This window comes from Leucoraja erinacea, unplaced genomic scaffold, assembly GCF_028641065.1.
Source record: "Leucoraja erinacea ecotype New England unplaced genomic scaffold, Leri_hhj_1 Leri_1476S, whole genome shotgun sequence".
Taxonomy (NCBI): domain Eukaryota; kingdom Metazoa; phylum Chordata; class Chondrichthyes; order Rajiformes; family Rajidae; genus Leucoraja; species Leucoraja erinaceus.
The window spans coordinates 626-24,684 of record NW_026575755.1 but is presented as its reverse complement, the minus strand read 5'-3'; the positions used below and the strand labels follow the sequence as shown (position 1 = coordinate 24,684).

Sequence of the window (24,059 nt, the reverse complement as noted above, 5' to 3'; positions counted from 1 at the left end):
CATAACATGGTGGAAATCTGCATTAGGATGGAGAGTGACACGGTTAATTCAGAGACTAGGGTCATGAATTTCAAGAAAGGAGACTTTGAAGGTATGAGATAGGAATTAGGGGTTAGGATAGACTAGCAAATTGACGTGGAGATGCATGGCAATGATTTAAAGATTGGATGGATGAACTCCAAAAATTGTTCATCCCTGTTTGGGGGAAAAAATAAAACGGGGAAGGCGGCTCAACCGTGGCTAATGAGAGAAATCAAGGATAGTGTTAAATCCAGGGAAGAGGCATACAAATTGGCCAGAGGAAACAGCAAACCGGAGAATGGAGACATTTAGAATTCAACAGAAGACAAAGTGGTAATTAAGAGGGTGAATAAAGGGCATGAAAGAAAGCTTGTGGGGAATATAAAAACTGACTGTAAAAGCTTCTTTAGATATCTAAAAAGGAAAAGCTGAGTGAAGACAAATGTAGGCCCCTTACAATCAGAGAGAGGAATTTACAGGGGGTGCCGTCCTGTATGGGTATGGCTGCCCAGCCTGCAGCTGTCTGTTTTTTCATCTCTTTTTAATTTATAGTTAGTTGAGTTTTGTTTTTCGGAGTTCTAGTCTTTTTTATGTCGGGGTGGAGGGGGGGGGATGGGGAAACTGCTTTCTAGGGTCCCTACCTGGTCGGAGAGGCGGTCTTTCTGTGGGCTGCACCTTTGACCCGACCAGCGGGTCTGGAGCGGCGTTTCCTGAGGGGACCGCCCAGAACCTCGGCTTCGGCGGCAGCTCAGCGCTGGAGCGCTATCGTGGAGCGGAGCGGGCGATGCCTTGCGCGGGTCGCCGCGCTGGAATTCTGGTGAGCTGAAGACCACCGATAAAACATTGCGGAGCTGCAGGTCTGTGAACTTTACATCGGGAGCCTGGGATCTCTTGCCGAGATCGCCAGTGGTGGAGCTCCATCCAGCGCGACCTGTTGGCTTCGGAAGCCACGGTCTCCAGTAAGGATGCGGCCATTCCAGGAGTCCCAAGCTGCTGGGAGGATTCTCTCGACGCCGGAGCGCTTTCCTCCGGCGAGAACGGCCTGGAACATCGGGCCTCCGTAAAGGCCGTACACGCGATGGAGTACACGCGATGAACTGAAGGTAAGCACTTACCATTATTTCCAGCGTAGCGGGCCCGTTTAAACCTGCTGAAAATGTCAATTTTTGCGCTGTAAATAATTATGGAAATCGGGATAAGCGTGTGAGACATTTAGCCAGAGGTGTGATACGCAGGTATACGCCGTATACCCACTAAGAAAGCTCCAGCATTTCCGTATGCCCACTTAGAAATGCGCAATGACACGTATCAACTTCGATAGTGACAGAAATTCTGTTTATTTTATGAATGAAAGTATGACAGTTCTGTCACAGAACTGTCATACTTTCATTCATAAATTCAACCTGTGCGCTGTGTCTCTGTCAAAGTCGCACTTTTCCTTTCGGAAAGTCCCGAGTTCCGGGTACAATGGAACGCAGCATTATAATAGCGATACAGAGGCTTCCGCCCATGGCCCGTGCCCGTGACTGTGGTGACCGCCCGTGACCTAGACCTGATGTCACGTCACCTAGACGACAGCGATATCAACTCAGTCGGCGCCGAGGTGATGTCCAGCGGCTCAACAGTAAATATGAAGTGGAAGCAACAAACTACCCTTAGCCATTTAAAAAAAAAAACAAGCCTGCTGCTGCCTCGGACGACACTCCAGCAGTCACTAGGACGTTAGATGAAGAAGAGGGAACTACAGCGGAGCCTGATGCCAGCAGTGTATCGGGTAAGTGAAAGTCGTATACAAGTGAACTTTAGCAGATATTATACTAGCTACTAGCTTATAAGAGATTTCCCAAACTGAATGAATACCACACATATATTCACTAAACGGCCTTGCTAGCTCAATCTTGTTGTAGTAAAGTAGTAAATAACGTAGTTATTACACATTTTACTGTGAGACTGTGAGTGTGTGTGTGCTGAATATCTCCTTGTTCTAGATGATAACTCTTGGCCAGCCCTATGGACTGAGAGTCAGGCTAGGGAGTTTAAAAGCAGGCATTCTTGGTTAGAATGGAAGGACAGAAAGTTAGGTAAATATCAGCCAACTTGTAAAGCTGCTATAAACACATGGTCAACTTTATGCAAATGAGAGTATAGCTGATTTATTTTCATCTTAAAGATACATTAATTTCACTTTTATATAATTAAATTATAATGATATTGTCACAGTGAAGCTTATTTACAGTTCATTCAATTATTTTGAATAGATTCTTATCCAGTTCAGATTCAGATTCAGATTCAGATTCAGATTCAATTTTAATTGTCAGTGTACAGTACAGAGACAACGAAATGCATTTAGCATCTCCCTGGAAGAGCGACATAGCAAACGATTTGAATAAATAATAATAAGTGTCCGGGGTCCAAGCTCCTCAAGGTGGTGATTGGCAGTCACCGAGATACGTTGTTGAGTAGAGTGACAGCCGCCGGAAAGAAGGTGTTATTGCTAATATAGATTCAAAAAAGACTACTTGTATGATGTTAATTAGTCATGTTTTTGTTTACTTCCAGGTTGTGCTATTTGCAGCTCAACAAAATCTACTGGCGTCTTAACAGAGAAAAGAATTTCCATATCTGAGGAGTTGGCGATGTTTAAGATCCAGTCATCAGGCTCAAGCAGACCAACAGCCCTGGCCTCCTTGAGAAACAAGATCAGACGGCATGAGATGTCCATCGCACACGAAATAGCTCAGGAACTCACTGAAAAGGGTGGACAGGATTTACTTGGGAATCTTGTGAGAGCTGTGTCAGACACTGTGTTAGCTGAGACAAATGCTTTATTCAGAACAGCATATTATCTTGCCTAGATGAACCAACCTTTCTCTGACCATGACGATCTCATTGAGCTTCAGGAAAAAAAACGGTGTCAACATGGGCACAAGTCTGCACTCAAGGTTCAGTTCAACAACAATTGTGGAACACATAGCAAAAAAGATGCAGACAAAAATAGTTGACAGCATTGTGTCATCTGTCTGTTCTCATTGATGAGGCAACTTCTCTCAGCCGTAAATCAGCCATGATTGTCAATGTGAAGGCCTCTTTAGATGGAGATACTCCTGAATTTGTTTTTTCGGACCTGGTGGAGCTGGAAAGCCAGAGGGCAGAGTCTATAGAGGAAGCTCTATTAAACTGTTTGGACACTGCAGGCTTTAGTGAAGAGTGGCTTAAAAACAACTGGATCTCATTTGTTTCTGATGGAGCCAGTGTTTGTTAGGCAAAAACTCTGGTGTGGCAACCAGGCTGACTGCAAGGTACCCTAACCTCTTCACATGGCACTGTATGAACCACCGCCTAGAACTGGCTGTAAATGATGCCGTGGATGAGGTTCAGGCAGTCAACCACTTCAAAGTTTTCATGGACAAACTCCACAATCTCTACAGTCAGTCCAATAAAAATTCACTGGAACTTATGGAAGCAGCACAAGAAGTGGGCTGACAAGTCCTGAAGATTGGCAGAGTTTTAAACACCCGATGGGTTGCCAGCAGTTTCCGTTCTGTAAAGGCTGTGTGGAGGTCATACGAAGCACTTAACAGACACTTTGAGAATGCTGCAGGAGACCAAACAAGAAACGGCAAAGAGAGGCAAACCTACAGAGGCCCGGCACGTCGTATGCAAAGCAAGGAATTTCTTTGTGACCTTGGACTCATGTATGATGCACTATCTGAACTTTCAAACCTGTCCCAGCAATTACAGGCCCATTCAATCACGCTTTTAAGAGCAGAACAGCTGCTGAAGCGCACCATCCGAGTGCTGGCATCATTTAAAGAGTCTCCAGGAGAGAAATTGGAGGAAGCATTGAAAGCACAGGCTTTGGGACAGTTTGGATCAGTGTCCCTGGACTCAAATGCTAAGCTCATGCCGATCAATACAAAACAGTTCCTACAAAGTCTGATCAACAACATGGAGAAGCGGCTCTCATCTAAGGATGAAATTCTTCATGATCTCAGTATTCTGGATTCAAGCACCTGGCCATCAACACCTGGCATACGGTACGGTAAGTCACAGGTAAAACCACTGTGCAGGCGATTCAATCTTTGTCAAGAACAAGCTGTCAATGGAATGAGAGATTTCATCGAGCACCCAGAGAGTGAACCTGAATGCCTCAAACCACTCATCCACTGCATGCAGACCATCCCTTGCAGCATTGCAGAGTGTGAAAGGGGCTTCAGTCTGATGAATATTGTGTACACAGACCAAAGATCTAGAATGTTGTTGTCTAGTGTCAGCAATTTGATGATGATTTGATGAAGGCTCGAGAGTCTTCGGAGAGGAGGCTGAGGAGAGGAGACCATGCAATACGCTTGAGAGGTAGAGACCAAAGAAGGAGATGTCAGGCAAGCTGATTCAGTGCGATGCTTGCAGTATGTGGGAGGTCAAGGACACCGCTGGTGCCTCTGGCTGCTACAAATGCGAAAAATGCATCCAGGTAGAGCTCCTGAAGGGCCGTGTTGGGAACTGGAGAAGCAAGTGGATGACCTCCGGTTCGTACGAGAAACGGAGTCGTTCCTCGACAAGTCCTACAGTACGATTGTTACACCTAAGGTACTGGAAGAGAGAAGGTGGGAGACAGTGAGAAAGGGAGGGAAGCATGGAATGCCAACGTCCCCGGGTGATGTACCTCTTGTAAACAGGTTCATCCGCTTAGAAGCTGTTGGGACAGAAGACGTGAGCGGCGGACTGGCCTGTGATGCGAATAGGGCTGTTGAGCCAAAACCAAAAAGGCCTAAGGCAGGCAAGGCCATTGTAGTGGGAGACTCCATCGTGAGAGGTACGGACAGGGGTTTCTGCGGCAACAGACGGGATGCGAGGATGGTGTGCTGCCTTCCCGGTGCCAGGATCCAGGATGTCACGGACAGAGTGCAGAAAATCCTCAAGGGCGAAGGTGAACATCCGGAAGTGGTAGTGCATGTCGGCACAAACGATGTCGGAAAGAAGGGGATGAATATTCTGCAACGTGACTTTAGAGAGCTCGGAAAAATGTTGAAAAGCAGGACCTCCAGGGTTGTTATCTCCGGTTTGCTTCCAGTTCCCCGTGCTGGCGAGAGCAGGAACAGGGAGATACGGGACCTGAACGTGTGGCTGAGGATCTGGTGCACGGGGCAGGGATTTAGATTCTTAGATCACTGGGATCTGTTTTGGGGTAAGGGGGAACTGTACAAAAGGGACGGATTGCATCTTAACAGGTATGGGACCAGCATTCTGGCAGGCAGGTTTGCCACTGCTACACGGGTGGCTTTAAACTGAATAAGGGGGATGGGGTGTTGAATGGGACAGTGGAGGATGGAGTTAAAGGGAAAGGGTTTCTTAAATGTGTGAGCGTAGAGACCGAAGGGTGTAAAATGAGGGTAGAAGAAATAGGTAGCAAGGTGAAAAGTAAAAGTGGCAGGCAGACAAAACCAGGGCAAAAATCAAAAAGGGCCACTTTTCAACATAATTGTGTAAGGGGTAAGAGTGTTGTAAAAACAAGCCTGAAGGCTTTGTGTCTCAATGCAAGGAGCATTCGTAATAAGGTGGATGAGTTGAATGTGCAGATAGCTATTAATGACTATGATATAGTTGGGATCACGGAGACATGGCTCCAGGGTGACCAAGGCTGGGAGCTGAACATCCAGGGATATTCAATATTCAGGAGGGATAGACGGAAAGGAAAAGGAGGTGGGGTAGCGTTACTGATTAGAGAGGGGATTAATGCAATGGAAAGGAAGGATATTAGTTTGGAGGATGTGGAATCGGTATGGGTAGAGCTGCACAACACTAAGGGGCAGAAAACGCTGGTGGGTGTTGTGTACAGGCCACCTAACAGTAGTAGTGAAGTTGGAGATGGTATCAAACAGGAAATTAGAAATGCGTGCGACAAAGGCAAAACGGTTATAATGGGTGACTTCAATCTACATATAGATTGGGTGAATCAAATTGGCAGGGGTGCTGAGGAAGAGGATTTCTTGGAATGTATGCGGGATAGTTATCTAAATCAACATGTAGAGGAACCAACGAGAGAGCAGGCTATTTTAGACTGGGTATTGAGTAATGAGGAAGGGTTAGTTAGCAATCTTGTTGTACGTGCCCCCTTGGGCAAGAGTGACCATAATATGGTTGAGTTCTTCATTAGGATGGAGAGTGACATTGTTAATTCAGAAACAATGGTTCAGAACTTAAAGAAAGGTAACTTTGAGGGTATGAGACGTGAATTGGCCAAGATTGACTGGCAATTAATTCTAAAAGGGTTGACGGTGGATATGCAATGGAAGACATTTAAAGACTGCATGGATGAACTACAAAAATTGTTCATCCCAGTTTGGCAAAAGACTAAATCAGGGAAGGTAGTACATCCATGGATAACAAGGGAAATCAGTGATAGTATCAAAGCGAAGGATGAAGTGTACAAATTAGCCAGAAAAAGCAGCATATACTGAGAAAAATTCAGAGACCAGCAGAGGAGGACAAAGGGCTTAATTAGGAAAGGAAAAATAGATTATGAAAGAAAACTGCCAGGGAACATAAAAAACTGACTGCAAAAGTTTTTATAGATATGTGAAAAGAAAGAGATTAGTTAAAACAAATGTAGGTCCCTTGCAGTCAGAAACAGGGGAGTTGATCATGGGGAACAAGGATATGGCGGACCAATTGAATAACTACTTTGGTTCCGTCTTCACTAAGGAAGACATAAATAATTTGCCGGAAATAGCAGGGGACCGCGGGTCAAAGGAGTTGGAGGAATTGAGTGAAATCCAGGTTAGCCGGGAAGTGGTGTTGGGTAAATTGAATGGATTAAAGGCCGATAAATCCCCAGGGCCAGATAGGCTGCATCCCAGAGTACTTAAGGAAGTAGCTCCAGAAATAGTGGATGCATTAGTAATAATCTTTCAAAACTCTTTAGATTCTGGAGTAGTTCCTGAAGATTGGCGGGTAGCAAACGTAACCCCACTTTTTAAGAAGGGAGGGAGAGAGAAAATGGGGAATTACAGACCAGTTAGTCTAACATCGGTAGTGGGGAAACTGCTAGTCAGTTATTAAAGATGGGATAGCAGCACATTTGGAAAGTGGTGAAATCATTGGACAAAGTCAGCATGGATTTATGAAAGGTAAATCATGTCTGACTAATCTTATAGAATTTTTCGAGGATGTAACTAGTAGCGTGGATAGGGGAGAACCAGTGGATGTGGTGTATCTGGACTTCCAGAAGGCTTTCGACAAGGTCCCACATAAGAAATTAGTATACAAACTTAAAGCACAAGGCATTGGGGGTTCAGTATTGATGTGGATAGAGAACTGGCTGGCAAACAGGAAGCAAAGAGTAGGAGTAAACGGGTCCTTTTCACAATGGCAGGCAGTGACTAGTGGGGTACCCCAAGGCTCAGTACTGGGACCCCAGCTATTTACAATATATATTAATGATCTGGATGAGGGAATTGAAGGCAATATCTCCAAGTTTGCGGATGACACTAAGCTGGGGGGCAGTGTTAGCTGTGAGGAGGATGCTAGGAGACTGCAGGGTGACTTGGATAGGCTGGGTGAGTGGGCAAATGTTTGGCAGATGCAGTATAATGTGGATAAATGTGAGGTTATCCATTTTGGTGGCAAAAACAGGAAAGCAGACTATTATCTAAATGGTGGCCGATTGGGAAAGGGGGAGATGCAGCGAGACCTGGGTGTCATGTTACACCAGTCATTGAAGGTAGGCATGCAGGTGCAGCAGGCAGTAAAGAAAGCGAATGGTATGTTAGCTTTCATTGCAAAAGGATTTGAGTATAGGAGCAGAGAGGTTCTACTGCAGTTGTACAGGGTCTTGGTGAGACCACACCTGGAGTATTGCGTACAGTTTTGGTCTCCAAATCTGAGGAAGGACATTATTGCCATAGAGGGAGTGCAGAGACGGTTCACCAGACTGATTCCTGGGATGTCAGGACTGTCTTATGAAGAGAAAGACTGGATAGACTTGGTTTATACTCTCTAGAATTTAGAAGATTGAGAGGGGATCTTATAGAAACTTACAAAATTCTTAAGGGGTTGGTGCAGGCTAGATGCAGGAAGATTGTTCCCGATGTTAGGGAAGTCCAGGACAAGGGGTCACAGCTTAAGGATAAAGGGGAAATCCTTTAAAACCGAGATGAGAAGAACTTTTTTCACGCAGAGAGTGGTGAATCTCTGGAACTCTCTGCCACAGAGGGTAGTTGAGGCCAGTTCATTGGCTATATTTAAGAGGGAGTTAGATGTGGCCCTTGTAGCTAAGGGGATCAGGGGGTATGGAGAGAAGGCAGGTACGGGATACTGAGTTGGATGATCAGCCATGATCATATTGAATGGCGGTGCAGGCTCGAAGGGCCGAATGGCCTACTCCTGCACCTAATTTCTATGTTTCTATGTTTCTATCAGTATCAATGTGCCCCCTGTAAGCCTTTTTGAGCCAAGCAAATATGTATCAACATGGTTACGAAGCCATCGCTCTGCCACGCAAGCAAGAAGGCAGAGCACACCTCAGATGCCCGAGTACAAGCAAATTTGGAAAGTTTTGTAAACTAGCAGGCTGCTACATTTAAAGTGAAAAACAATTGTTGACAAAATCCCTTTTAGTGGAATACAAACACTTTTCCATACCTGCTACAGTAGCAGGTATGGAAAAGTGTTTGTATTCCACTAAATATCCCTCATGTAACTGTGTATTCACCTTTGTTTGTTACTATTTTACAATGAAGGGATTGTGGCGTTTGTTTTATTTTGCATGGGTCATGCGCCCTCCGCTGGTCGTTTTTGCGGATGTACTGTTTTTCTTCTCTGTTAAACACTGAACAGATGTTATTTGCATAGGACTTACTGTGATTGAAAACGTGTATTTTGGTGATGCTGTGTGATTGCTGTATTAAGTATGAGTGTGAGACATCTTAGAACAGTTGCTCATATGTTTTATTTATTTTAATTTATTATTTAAGTATTTTTGTATGGGAAGCATAATTCTAAAGAACATGTTTTTATTTTGTATTTTTGCATTTATTGTTTCTTATATAGGGTATTTTATTTTATTGAGTTTTCTTTTGCCTCAAAACTCTAAACAGAGCATGCAGCAGCAGCAGCAGCAGCAATAAATGTCCTGTGTAAAAGACTCAAGTATCCCGTCGTCTCCTTAGTACGTTAGTACTGAGGCCAGGCCGGTTACATATACAGTAGTACAGCGTTTATATAGCCAACAGTTATTTATTCATTGATGCTTTATAGTTTGTTTGATGCTAGTGCCTAATGGTGATTTTAATTTGACTGTTTATTGTCCTAGAAACTGATGACAATGTCGAGTGTTGAATAATCTAAATTACTTATGGTGGTTGTAGGCTACTGTATGCGACAGTGAGTGTGGCGGTGTTTATAGGACGGGTGTGGAAGAGGCTAAGATAAGATAAGATAAGATAAGATACATTTATTGTCATTTGGACCCCTTGAGGTCCAAACGAAATGCCGTTTCTGCAGCCATACATACAAACACATAGACCCAAGACACAACATAATTTACATAAACATCCATCACATCGCTGTGATGGAAGGCCAAATAAACTTATTTCTCCACTGCACTCTCCCCCCCCCCCGATGTCAGAGTCAAAGTCAAAGCCCCCGGCTGGCGATGGCGATTGTCCCGCGGCCATTAAAGCCACGCCGGGTGGTGCGAGGTCGCACACCGGGTCTTGCTGTTAGAGCCCCCGGTGTGCGCTCGCAGAGTCCCGCGGCCATTCCCAGCCGCGCGGGGCGGTGATGTCAGGCCCCGCTCCAGGAGCTCTTCAACCCCGCAACTCGGGCGGGGGAAGTCGCCGTTGCGAGAGCCCTGAAAAGCGGTCTCCCTCCAGGGAGCCGCGGGCTCCCGGTGCCGCCGTCCACAGACCTGTCGTTGGGGCCTCCGACTCTTCGGTCGGGCCGCAGCAGCAGCAGCAGCGCTCCTCCACCGCTCCACCCGCTCCGGACTCGGCCAGCCCCGCGACGGCGACGGTGAGTTGTAGCACCAGAGTCCCCGGCTTCTTCCTGTTGGAGGCCGCTCCTCATTGCGGCCCCAACGACAACGGAAACCCGACGAGAAAAGGTCGGGTCTCCAGTGCAGGGAGAGATTTAAAAAGTTTCCCCCCCCTCCCCCCCCACCCCCCCCCCCCCCACACACACACCCCAACAAAAAATAACAAAAACTACATTAAAAACACAGACAGAAAATAATAAAACGCGGACAGACTGCAGAGGCCGCTGCTGGCCAGAGCCGCGCCGCCCACCGGCTGGGAGGGAATCCATCACAGTATACCCACTACAAAAAACTAGACTACACCACTGCATTTATCCTACTTCAGAATTCCAAAAGTGAGGAGAAATGACGGTAGATAGAAGCGAGAGCTGAAGGGACAACAACAGCCAGATTGCTTGGCGAACATTGGCCGTTTGCTCACTGCATTTCATCAACTAAGGCATTATTTGTGTTTTTTCTTGATTCCTTTGGCATTTAAAAAGTTTCAAAAGTGATAAATCTGGCTGTAAATTTTTTAAATCGCCCATGGTTCTCAAGTGGGTTTTTACATACAAAATGAAAACGCATCTGAAGAAAAATTTACAGCCAGATTTATCACTTCTGAGACTTTTTAGATACCAAAGGAATCATGAAAAACCACAAATAATGCTTTACTGTTGATAAAATGCAGTGAGCAAACGTAATAATTCCCAATATTTTCAATTCCGATATCTGCACAGCCAATGTTTGCCAAGCACTTTAGCTGCTGTTGTCCCTTCAGCTCTTGCTTCTCTTTACCTTCATTTCGCATCACTATTGGAATTCTGAAGATGGGTACATGTCTCTCACACTTACCCCGACTGCCACAATTTTTTCAGCGCAAAAATTCAACATTTTGGCGGGTTTTAACAGGTAGGAAAGTATGCGTTTCTTGCATTAATAACATATACCGGAAGTTACGGATGTCCTCCAGATGGATTGAGCGACTCCGTGCGTCAAGCCCTATGACCCCGTGACGCAGTGGAATGAGATCTGTCTGTAATGGTGGGGTTATCTAAATTAAGTATTTCACAAAATTAAATTTGTTTAAGCAAGATTTACAAATGATGTATAACTTAAGGGTGGTTTTATTCAGCGAGCATACAACTGATTAGATTGTGCTGGAAAGAACACACATATATGAATGTGATTATAGATGTATATAATAATATAACACACACATTTATATTTCTTCCGGTTTTTATATCCAATGATGAACTTTATTTCAGACTAGACAAGAGACAACATTAAATAAAAAAACATTTTAAACTGCCCCGCAACTTAACTTTGGTGCCTCGGCAGTGCTGATCCAGGCCAGACTCCCCGCACGCTGTGGAAGGAACATCTTTTCGCTTTTATTGTGATTTATTTCTCTTTTTACACTGAATATCTGATAATGACACATTAGCAGCATATGGCACCAATATTGCACCAACCCACTCAATTTTAAATAATTCATAATAGAAATCCATTAACATGGCTAACACTTTATTTCTGACATACATAGTAATATTTACATAATTCACATTGTTCTGTGCGTGAGATATACAGGGTTGCAGTGATCAGCATATCAGCTAAGCAGTGAAAGTGATATACAATTGATGTACACTTATGTAACACAATGATAGCCCCACCCCTGCTTACACCAAAGAGCAAACGTCCAACGTAGATACAATAATAAATAAATCGCCATTTGCATTATTTTGCAGCTAACAAATCACAATTTCACACAATGTACATAAGATGGCAGTTATTTGACAAATACTCCACAGTTCAGTGTAGGAGATCATGTCGGAGAGTATTCTGGACACTGTCGACATTTGAAATTACAGAAAATATCATGCAGTCAATATGTTCTTATTCTGCATTAAATAACAGAGAGGTAGAAAGAAAATGCCCTTGAGAAGATTTTTACAAGGATGTTGCCATGAGGCAACTAGTACTCCTGCACCTATTCCAGCACTGTCTAAATGGCGTCAAGTTGGCAAAAGGGGTAATACAACGGGATCTGGGGTTCCTTGTACATCAGTCTATGAAAGTAAGCATGCAGGTAATGGAGCAGCTGGGCTTGTACACTCTGGCGTTTAGAAGGATGAGAGGGATTCTTATTGAAATATAAGATTATTAAGGGCTTGGACACGCTAGAGGCAGGAAACATGTTCCTGGTGTTGGGGGAGTCCAGAACCAGGGGCCACAGTTTAAGAATAAGGAGTAAGCCATTTGGATCGGAGACGAGGAAACACTTTTTCTCACAGAGAGTTGTGGAATTCTCTGCCTCAGAGGGCGGTGGAGGCCGGTTCTCTGGATGCTTTCAAGAGAGAGCGAGATAGGGCTCTTAAAGATAGCGGAGTCAGGGGATATGGGGAGAAGGCAGGAACGGGGTACTGATTGTGGATGATTAGCCATGACCACGGTGCTGGCTCGAAGGGCTGAATGGCCTGCTCCTGCACCTATTGTCTATTGAGGCCTCGACTGTGTGCCTGGGTCCTGGACTTTCTCACCGCCAGGCCCCAGGTAGTCAAGATGGGAGGGAATACATAGAAGTCCTTCACCCTGAGCACATGATCGCCCCAGGGTTGCAAGGCAGCGCCTTTACCACCTCAGCAATTGAGGAAATTCAGAGTGTCTCCGAGGATCCTCCAGTGCTTCTACTCAGTGGCTGTGGAAAGCATCTTGTCCGGAAATATTACCATCTGGTTTGGGAATTGCTCTGCCCAGGACAAGAAGACTCTGCAGAGAGTAGTGCGTTCGGCCGAACGCACTATGGGAACTTCACTCGCCCCCCTGCAGGAACTATACATCAGGAGGTGCAACTCCAGAGCCAATAAAATCATGGGAGACCCCTTCCACCCCTGCAATGGACTGTTCCAGCTGCTACGGTCAGGCAAACGTCTCTGTTGCCATGCGGTGAGAACGGAGAGGTTGAGAAGGAGTTTCTACCCAGAGGCAATTCGGACTGTAAACGCCTATCTCACCAGGGACTTAACCATATAACCATATAACAATTACAGCACGGAAACAGGCCATCTCGGCGCTACTTTACTGAACGTTTTTCCTTCCGCCCACAATATTTAATATGTAAAAGAATATGTGATTGTGTTTATAGTTTGTTTGGTTGTTTGTTTGTTTGTCTTTTTGCACAAAGTCCGCGAGCATTGCCACTTTTCATTTCACTGCACATCTCGTATGTGTATGTGACAAATAAACTGGACTTGACTTGACTGTACCTGAGACAAAGGGGAGCACTCAGCTCTAAGATCTGAACTGTAGTGAGAGTTCGGACAGACTGAATAAAATTCTCAGTACAAGGATGTTGCCACGAGGCCTCGACTGTTTCTGAGACAACCCAACTCTAATATCTGAACTATAGTGAAATAAAATTCCCAGTACAAAAAATAGTCAATATGTTCTTATTCTACATTAAATAATATGGAGATAGAAAGAAAATGCTCTTGAGGAGAAGATTTTTACAAGGATGAGGACTCGACTATCTGAGCTCAATGATCTAACTACAGTGAGAGATTGAACAGACTAAATAAAATTTTCAATATGCCACAGAAGTAATAAATGTTTTCTTACCATTCCTCCTTAACGGGGAACCTGAAAAAAGACAAGTCGGGTCGCTTACATTGACGATTGGAGCAACTTACAGCAAAGCAGAATGCAACACTAGTAGATGTGGATGCTGCCACGGACAAAGAGAAGATTCTTTGGATTCCAGAGTGGAGGCGGATGCAAAGATGTGATCTTTGGCCAAAAGCAAGTTGGCGGAAGCAAGATGGCAGAGGCTGGTTGCTAAAATGGGTTCTATAATTATCCATGAATCTGCCCATGACCGTACTACGTGTTTTGCGTAGGAGTAGGTCATCTTGCTCCGCTATAAGATCTTTGCTCCGAAGTACCCCGCGGTCCAATTGGTTTCCCCATGGTCCGACCAGGTTTTGCCCGTATACAATATCCAACAGGAAACTCTGCGAGCAGAGATTCCTGCAACAAGGAAACAAACTGAAAAATAAGTTTAATCTTACCTTTAGGATTTGAAACTTACCGCTGGAGGAGCAGCGCGCCTGCCAGCCAGTCGATGTAATGACGCACATGCGGGCTGACGGCCTTCTTCACGTAGTCACTCACGTGACTCCAAAGTAAAATGATATAAATTGCCCACATTGGTCAATAGGTCCAAATACATTAGTCCCACCTGCCTGCATCTGGTGCATATTCCTCCAAACCTCTGGCAGCTCATTCCATACAACTACCACCCTTTGTGTTAAAAGTTACCCCTTAGATTCTATTAAGTCTATTCCCCTTCACCTTAAACCTTCTCATTACCCTTCCCAGCTTGACAATATCTTGCCGAAAACACGGTGCCCAGAACTGAACACAATACTCTAGATGTGGCCTCACCCATGTCTTGTACAACTGCAACATGACCTCCCAACGTCTCTCCTCAATACAGGTGCACAACCTTTTATCCGACAGCCTTGGGACCAGACACTTTTAGTAATTTGGAATTTGTCGGTCTTCGGAATGGAAATTTTTTAGCGTAGATTTTAATGGCTGGCTCAGTGGTAGAGTGCTCGGCTCATATCCGCAAGGTCGCGAGTTTGCGCCTTGATCCCGGCAGTTCCTCGGTCGCGAGTTTGAGTCTTCAGTGTAGTTTTTTTCTTGCAGAATAAATGTCTGTATGAAATGCAGTGTGTTGAATGAGTTCCTGAATTTGTAAATGTGACCGCAGCATTGAATCACCTCCCGCACTCATGTCACCCTAGCGGGGCTACATGCCCTAAGGCGGCCTAAGGCGACATTTTCACACTCTTATATCCGTGTGCAGCAGAGGCGCCAAACGTGAGCTTTGGTGTGCAGACATCCTGGAAAAAATGTCTGGTTTCTTCCAGGTAGGCGATATACCCTCCCGCGCAATATACCCTCCACTTCTCTTTTTAGTTCCCCTTTCTTCCAGGACCGACCTGAGGTTCCGCTGTCACCTCTGCGGGCCACCCTCGGTGAACGCTCACTCAACTTTGTCTTGGGATTCCTACTCTCCCGGTCAATGTACCCTCACCTTCTCTTTTATGAATGGGGATTTAGTTCCCCTTTCGTCGAGGACCGACCGGAGGTTCCGCTGTCACCTCTGCGGGCCGCCCTCGGTGAACGTCCTGTTTCCCTGTCCCTGGGATAGCAGGGGGCGATCAAACAGCACAATACCCCCCACCCCCAACTCCAGAGGAATCCGCTCCCCGATGGGCCGCTACGGCGACAAGTGGCAGTTCGCCCACAGCCCGAGCTGCGCGACCTCAAGAACAAGACGCACCTTACGCACCATCAGTTTCTGCCCCTCTGGAGTTGGAGCGGGGCTGGGCTGGAGTTGCTGATCTGGGATCTCCGTGCTTGCAGTGGGCCTGGGGGTCGGTGTCCCGATGAGGGGGCACAGCTCGGGCTGTGGGCGAACTGCCACTTGTCGCCGTAGCGGCCCATTGGGGAGCGGCTCCTGGTGGTCCCGATGTCTCCCGCTAGTTTGCAGTTTTCCTCTGGAGTTGGAGCGGGGCTGGGCTAGAGTTGCTGCTGGCTGTGGGTCTCTGGGGTCTCCGTGCTTGCAGTGGGCCTGGGGGTCGGTGTCCAGCCCAGCCCCGCTCCAACTCCAGAGGAACCCGGGTTGCAGATGAGGGGGCACAGCTCGGGCTGTGGGCGAACTGCCACTTGTCGCTGTAGCGGCCCATCGGGGAGCGGCTTCTGGTGGTCCTGACGTCTCTCAGCTCCTGTCCAGGGGGATGGCCGGAGACGTCAGGACCAACAGGAACCCGCTCCCCGATGTGCCGCTACAGCGACAAGTGGCAGTTCGCCCACAGCCCGAGCTGCGCCCCCTCATCTGCAACCCGGGTTCCTCTGGAGTTGGAGCGGGGCTGGGCTAGAGTTGCTGCTGGCTGTGAGTCTCTGGGATCTCCGTGCTTGCAGTCGGTGTCCCGTTGGTCCTGAAGTCTCCGGTCACCCCCCTGGAATGGAGCTGAGACTGGGAACTGTACCGCCCTTGCCCCCTCCCTCTGCAACTGCAAACAACCCCACAGTTCCCAGTCTCAGCTCCTGTACAGGGGGGTGGCCGGAGACGTCACAGCCGAGCTGCGCCCCCTCATCCGCAACCTCAAGACCAAGACGTACTTTGCACACCATCAGCTTCGGTCCCTACGGGGAGCGTGTTCCTCTGGAGTTGGAACGAGGCTGGGCTGCTGCTGGCTGTGGGTCTCTGGGATCTCCGTGCTTGCAGTGGGCCTGGGGGTCGGTGTCCCGTTGGTCCTGACGTATACGGTGACTGGCACTAGCTCCGACGTGAAGGCAGTGCAAAGCCCCCGTGCCGGTGCAATGGGCGGGGAGCTGGAGAGGGGAGGGAAGGGGTCACACACATGGCCGGGAAGCAGAGGGGTGTAGGTGGGGTGAAACGTAAGGGAGCGACAATTTGCTGCTGCCTGCACGCTGAGTTAAAAAGTTCTCATGCAAGACTCACGATACACTGTGTATCGTGAGTCTACCGTGGGAACTTTTTAACTCAGCGGGCAGGCAGCAGCAGATTGTCAATTATTAACCCTCCCGCGCAATATACCCTCACCTTCTCTTTTATGGATGGGGATTTAGTTCCCCTTTCTTCGAGGACCGACCGGAGGTTCCTCTGTCACCTCTGCGGGCCGCCCTCCGTGAACGTTTTCAAGGACCTTTTTTCAAGGACTGAAAAAATGTCGCTATTCGGAGGTTTTCGTTATTTGGATCTTCGGATAAAAGGTTGTGCACCTGTATTCTGACTGATGAAGGCCAATGTGTCAAAACCGTTTGTGACCACCCTACCCACCTGTGACGCCACTATCAGGGAACTGTGTACCTGCGCTCCAAGATGCCTCTGCTCTACAACAGGGGCCTCCAAACCTTTCAGCATGAGGGCCACGTCATATATTTGCCACATTTTTGCGAGCCAGAGGAAAAAATAAAGAAATGTCAGTTTTTTTAATTTTATGAAAGAGAGAGAGATGGATAGATACACAACGAGAGCGAGAGACAACACACGTAGTCACGATGGAACCAGCATCCTTAGCGCTGTGATGCACCAACTCTGTGCCATCGTGATGCTCTGTGCCGTGTGTCTATCCTCAAACCCCATGACCTCTCGCACTCTCCCCCAGTGAGACTTGCTGTCCCGAACATTATTCAAAGTTCGAGGGTGATTTGCACAGCGTTCAAACTCTACCAACAGCTGGAGGCATGAACTGCTGGATAAACAAATTCAGATGATTCAGAGTTAGTGCGATCACTTCTGTTCCATCCGCATGTATGGAGGGCAGGGGGTGTGGGGTAATAAGAGACATCTGTACCGTCCCGTCACATACTTATCGGAGTCACACACACACTCCACAGACGTGCGGGTTTGTACGTTAATTGGCCGGTAACATTGTACATTGTTCCCAGTGTGCAGGATAGTGTTAGTGTGCGGGAATCGCTGGTCAGTGTTGACTCGGTCGGCCGAAAGCCTGTTTACGTGCTGTATCTCTAAACTAAACAAAATCCTTCCACTCTACAACACTTTTAGGGAACTGTGTACTAGCCCTCCTGGATCCCTCTGCTCTACACCACTCCCTGCCCACACCAACCAATCTACACTGGTCCCACCTGCCAGCAATTGGTCCAAATGCCTCCAAACCTGTCCTATCGATGTACTTCAGATGCTTGTTTAAATCGAAGGTAGACACAAAATGCTTGAGTAACTCAGCGGGTCAGGCAGCATCTCTGGCGAGACTGACTGACTGACTCACTGAGTTACTCCAGCATTTTGTGTCTACTATCCATGTACCTGTCGAACTGTTTCTTAAGCGTGTATATTGAGAGGGATAGTCCCTGACTCAACCACCTCCTCCGGCAACTAGTTTCACACACCCACCACTCTCTGAATGAAAAGGTTTCCCCTCGGGTTCATGGGGTCATAGATTAATACAGTGCGGAAACAGGCCTTTCGGCCCAACTCTGCTCTTGATCTTGATTGGTTGGGCAGGTGGGCTGAGGAATGGTGGATGGAATTTACTACAGAGAAATGTGAGGTGTTGTATTTAGGGGCAGAACCTGCTCAGTGAATGGTCGGGCACTGGGGAGTGTTGTAGAGCAGAGGGATCCAGGAGCGCAGGTACACAGTTCCCTGAAAGTGCTCGAGTGTTAGACAGCTCAGACTTGCTCAGCAGTCCGGTCCCGAACGTTATTCAAAGTTCGAGGGAAATTTGCATAGCGCTCAAACTCTGCCCAGGCCTGGAGGCATGAACAATGTCAGGTGAGTCAGGTGGGAGAGAGAAGGAGGGAGAGAGGGCGGGAGAATTTGGGACTAGGACGGATATAAAGACCGACTCCCGTCCCGTCCCCAGACACAGAACTGTCTCCACCCCGGTGGCCACAGACGGAAGGATCCAGAAACTGAGCAGAGACTGGACAAGATGTGGGGAGCGCTGCTACTGGTGATGGTGGGAGCGACACTGCTGACCCAGGGAACTGTCCATGCAGGACCTGACCCTGGACCCGACCCTGGACCCGACCCTGGACCCGACTGATTCCTGGGATGTCAGGACTGTCTTATGAAGAAAGACTGGATAGACTTGGTTTATACTCTCTAGAATTTAGGAGATTGAGAGGGGATCTTATAGAAACGTACAAAATTCTTAAGGGGTTGGACAGGCTAGATGCAGGAAGATTGTTCCCGATGTTGGGGAAGTCCAGGACAAGGGGTCACAGCTTAAGGATAAGGGGGAAATCCTTTAAAACTGAGATGAGAAGAACTTTTTTCACACAGAGAGTGGTGAATCTCTGGAACTCTCTGCCACAGAGGGTAGTTGAGGTCAGTTCATTGGCTATATTTAAGAGGGAGTTAGATGTGGCCCTTGTGGCCAAGGGGATCAGAGGGTATGGAGAGAAGGCAGGTACGGGATACTGAGTTGGATGATCAGCCATGATCATATTGAATGGCGGTGCAGGCTCGAAGGGCCGAATGGCCTACTCCTGCACCTAATTTCTATGTTTCTATGTTTCTATGACCCTGGACCCGGCTGGTAATTCTCTTCCCCCACCCTCTCTCTCTCTCTCTCTTACACTCCCCACTCACTCTACCTTTCCCAGCTCCTTCTCCCTCTTCTTTCTCTCACTCCCCTTTTCTCTCTCTTCCTCTTTCATTCTCCCCATTCACTCTATTCCTTTCTCTCTCGCTCTCTCTAATTCTCCCTCCTTTTTCTCTCCACGCTCTCCCTCTCTCCCTCCACTCCTCTCTCTCCCCTTCTCTCCCCAATTGCATTTTCTCCCTCCCCCTTTGCCCCCTCCCCTTTTTCCTCTCCCCCTTTCCTCCTCTCTCCCCCCTCCCCCCCTCTCTCCCCCCCCTTCCTTGCCCATCTCTCTCCCCCGCACCGTTCTCTGAATCCATGAAGGGAGAGGGGAGGAGAGCTTTAACAGAGAGAGAGAGTGGGATAGATAGGGGGAGGGAGAGAGATGGAGAGCAAAGAGCTGTGGAGGGAGTGGGGGAATGGTAGTGAGAGAAAGAGGGAGGGCGAGAAGGAGAAAGAGAAAGAGTGGGACTGAGAGAGGGAGAATGGGGAGGGAGAGAGGGAGAGAGAAAGACAGGAGGGAGAGAGTGAGAAGAAAGAGAGAGAGGAGATGGTGAAAGTGGGGAGAAAGATGGGAAGAGGGAGGGGAGAGAGATAGGGAGGGAGAGGAGGAGAGAAAGAGGGAGAAAGAGAGGTAGGGAGAGAGAAAGAGGGGGAGAGAGATGGAGAGAGAGAGGGTGTGGTGGGTGTAGAGGGGAGAGAGGGGGGCAGAGGGAGATAGAGAGAGGGTCTGACTGTCTTGTCTCTCCACAGTTTAGCGGAGAAATTTGGATGGCCATGTTTGGGAGTGTCGTGAAGGAACCAGTGAACCCGAAGACGTCTTCACCCCCGACTTGACCTGTGACTCGGGTTCCTGCTGAAAAATGTAACGAGAGGGTTCCTGCCCTCCCTCCCTCCCCAGCATCATGAAAATAATGTCTGGTGTCTGTCTGTGTGGGAGAGAGGTGGAGGGAGGAAGGGAGAAGAGGGAGAGGGGGAGGTAGGGGGAGGGAGGGAGGGAGCGAGAAAGAGGGGGGAGAGGTAGGAAGAGAGACGGGGGAGAGAGGGGAAGGGAGGAAGAAGAAGGGCGAGGGGGGAGGTCAGGGAGAGCAGAGAGAGAGGGGAGAGAGAGAGAGAGAGGGGGGAGGGAGAGGGAAGGGTTGCCAGGAGGTAGGGAGAATAGAGGGAGAGGAGAAAGGGAGGAGAGAGGAAGGAGAGATAGAGGGTGTATGAGAGATATGGAGAGAGAGAGGGCGAGAGCTAGGGGTAGAGAGATAGAGTGAAAAGAGCAGTAGGGGAGAGAGGGAAGGGTACAGTAAGGGAGAGAAGGAGAGAGAGACAGGGAGAGAGATAGAGAGAGAAGGGAGAGGGGAGAAAGAGAAAGATAATGGTGGGAAGAGGGGAGGAGGAAAGGGTTGAGAGAAGGTGGGGCGGAGAAGTGATGGGAAGGAGAGAGGGAGGGAGAGAGAGAGGGAGGGAGAAGGAGGGAGGGAGGGAGAAGGAGAGAGGGAGGGTAGGAGAAGGGAGGGAGAGAGTGAACAGTGTGGAGGAACAGAGGGATATCAAGGTACAAGGTTAGCACACACACATACAGACCGAGGTACAGTGAAAAGCTTTTTTGGTGCGTGCTATCCAGTCAGTAGAAAGACTATACATGATTACAGTCGAGCCATCCACAGTGTACAGATACAGGTTAAAGGGAATAACGTTTAGTTCAAGGTAAAGTCTGATTAAAGATAGTCCGAGTGTCTCCAATGAGGTAGATGGGAGGTCAGGACCGCTCACCAGTTGGTGAGAGGACGGTTCAGTTGCCTGATAACAGCCGGGAAGAAACTGAATTTGGTGGTGTATGTTTTCAAACTTCTGTACCTCTTGCCTGATGGGAGAGGGGAGAAGAGGGATTGACCGGGGTGAGACTGGTCCTTGGTTAAACTGCTGGCCTTGCCAAGGCAGCGCGAGGTGTGGATGGAGTCGATGAAAGGGGGGTTGGTTTGTGTGATGGTTTGGGCTGCGTCCACAATACTTGGATGCTGTTGTTCTCAAACCATGCACTGATGAATTCCGATAAAGTGTCTTCTACCACAGACCTTTTCTCCTTTCCTGAGCCAATTCGCCATAGTCCTGAATTCTCCGATGTCTCAGTAAAATGCCTAATTCCTCTTTAAATACTACAAATGATTTACCCTCCACATGTCCCAAGGACAGAGAATTCCGGAGATTCACCAGACATTGGAAGGTCAAGATTCATCCTTAAGTTTCTTCAAAAACGTCTTGGTGTTATCAACGTCATGAACCGCTGCCATCTTTATGGTGAAGTTATTAACAGCGGTCTGTTGAGTAGAAAGTTCCATGATATATTCACAGCAACGATGAAGTAATAGCGATAATTTTCCAAGTTTGTTTTTATAAGTTGTAGGAGTAGAATTAGGCCATTCATAAGTTCATAAATGATAGGAGCAGAATTAGGCTATTCAGCCCAACAAGTCTGCTCCGATATTCAATCGTGGCTGATCTATCGCTCACTTCTAACCCCATTCTCCTGCCTCTCTCCGTAACCCCCGACACCCGAACCTATCGCAAATCTACCTATATCTGCTTTAAATATATACATTCGGCCCATTAAGTCTGCTCCGCCATTCAATCATGGCTGATCTATCATTCCCTCTCAACCCTACTCTGGAGTTTAGAAGGATGAGAGGAAACCTTATTGAAACATATAAGATTATCAAGAGTTTGGACAAACTAGAGGCAGGAAACATGTTCCCGATGTTGGGGGTGTCCAGAACCAGGGGTCACAGTTTAAGAAAAAGGGGCAAGCCATTTAGAATGGAGACGAGGGGTCCAATAAGGGGTAAGCCATTTAGAATGGACACTTTTTCACACAGAGAGTTGTGAGTCTGTGGAATTCTCTGACAGAGGGCGGTGGAGGCCAGTTCACTGAATACTTTCAAGAGAGAGCTAGATAAGGCTCTTAATGATAGCGGTCAGGGGATATGGGGAGAAGGCAGGAACGGGGTACTGATTGGGGATGATCAGCCATGATTACATTGAATGGCGGTGCTGGCTCGAAAGGCCGAATGGCCGACTCCTGTGTTCTCACTAGGGCCCTGTACAACGCAGTTCTTTCGTACTAGAGTATTCCTTTCCAGTACAACATCCCAGTTTTTGTATTCTAACCCACTCGGAATAAATGTTAGCAATGCATCTGCCTTCCTGACTACCGATTCAAGTTGCAAATTAATTTTTTGGGAGTTAACATCTTGTAAACAAATGTTGGCCGGTGCTTTCTGCCCTGAAGATTGTTTATTGTTGCTGTGAGACATGTGTCTAGAACTGGAAATGTCATTCTATTCCAGTAGCCGTGCCTAAATACAGAATAGTGTGACAGATAGCTTACTATTTTGCTGCACTGGGTTGGATGTTGGGAAGTTTTTAACACTTGTCTACTGATAAAGATCGTGCTGAAAATCCCTGAGTAGGTGACGATCGATCAAAACTGCTCCTTCATTGTGATCATGGCTGATTGTTCCCAATCAATAACCCGTGCCTGCCTTCTCCCCATATCCCTTGACTCCACTAGCCCCTTGAGCTCTATCTAACTCTCTCTTAAATCCATCCAGTGATTTGGCCTCCACTGCCCTCTGTGGCAGGGAATTCCACAAATTCACAACTCTCTGGGTGAAGAAGTTTTTTCTCACCTCAGTCTTAAATGGCCTCCCCTTTATTCTAAGACCGTGGCCCCTGGTTCTGGACTCGCCCAACATTGGGAACAAGAAGAAGAATTAAGAATCAAGAGAGTTTATTGTCATGTGTCCCAGATAGGACAATGAAATTCTTGCTTTGCTTCATCACAACAGAATATAGTCGGCATAAATAAATACAGAACAGAACAGATCAGTGTGTCCATAAACCAATGAATATATATATATATACACACACATAAATAAACAGATAAAGGGCAATGGGCTATTAATGATCAGAGTTTTGTTTGAGGAGTTTAATAGCCTGATGTCTGGCTATTAAATAGGGAGTTAGATGTGGCCCTTGTGGCTAAGGGGATCAGGGGGTATGGAGAGAAGGCAGGTACGGGATACTGAGTTGGATGATCAGCCATGATCATATTGAATGGCGGTGCAGGCTCGAAGGGCCGAATGGCCTACTCCTGCACCTAATTTCTATGTTTCTATGTTTCTATGTCTGTGAGGAAGGAGCTGTTCCCCAACCTGGATGTTGCAGATTTCAGGCTCCTGCACCTTCTACCTGAAGACAGCGGGGAGATGAGTGAATGGCCAGGATGGTGTGGATCCTTGATGATGCTGGTAGCCTTTTTGAGGCAGCGACTGCGATAGGTCCCCTCGATGGTAGGGAGGTCAGAGCCGATGATGGACTGGGCAGTGTTTACTACTTTTTGCAGTTTTTTCAGCTCCTGGACGTTCAAGTTGCCGAACCAAGCCATGATGCAACCGGTCAGCATGCTCTCTACTGTGCACCTGTAGAAGTTAGAGAGAGTCCTCCTTGACAAACCGACTCTCCGTAATCTTCTCAGGAAGTAGAGGCGCTGATGAGCTTTCTTTATAATTGCATCAGTGTTCTCGGATCAGGAGAGATCTTCAGGGATATGCACGCCCAGGAATTTGAAGCTCTTGACCCTTTCCACCATCGACCTGTTAATATAAACGGGACTATGGGTCCCCATCTTACCATTTTTCCCGCATCTAGCTTGTCCAGTCCTGTTATAATTTTATATGTTTCTGTAAGATTCCCTCTCATCCTTCTAAACTCCAGTGAATACAAGCCTAGTCTTTTCAATCTTTCCTCATATGACAGTCCCACCATCCCAGGGATCAATCTCGTGAACCTACGCTGCACTGCCTCTATCACAAGGATGTCCTTCC

At 47.4% G+C, this 24,059-nt stretch overlaps 1 protein-coding gene across 1 annotated transcript; it reads left to right on the top strand.

Annotated features, from left to right (window-relative positions):
• Positions 1-1,574: 1,574 nt before the first annotated feature.
• Positions 1,575-7,984, top strand: LOC129715880 (uncharacterized). The gene is made up of 2 exons (XM_055665770.1): positions 1,575-1,795; positions 2,581-7,984. Exon 2 carries the CDS (start codon positions 5,409-5,411, stop codon positions 6,480-6,482), a length of 1,074 nt encoding a protein of 357 aa, XP_055521745.1. The 5' UTR covers positions 1,575-1,795; positions 2,581-5,408; the 3' UTR covers positions 6,483-7,984.
• Positions 7,985-24,059: the final 16,075 nt, after the last annotated feature.

Coding starts and splice junctions, on each gene's coding strand:
- LOC129715880 (XM_055665770.1), top strand. CDS start 5,409: ATGAGGGTAGAAGAAATAGGTAGCAAGGTGAAAAGTAAAAGTGGCAGG.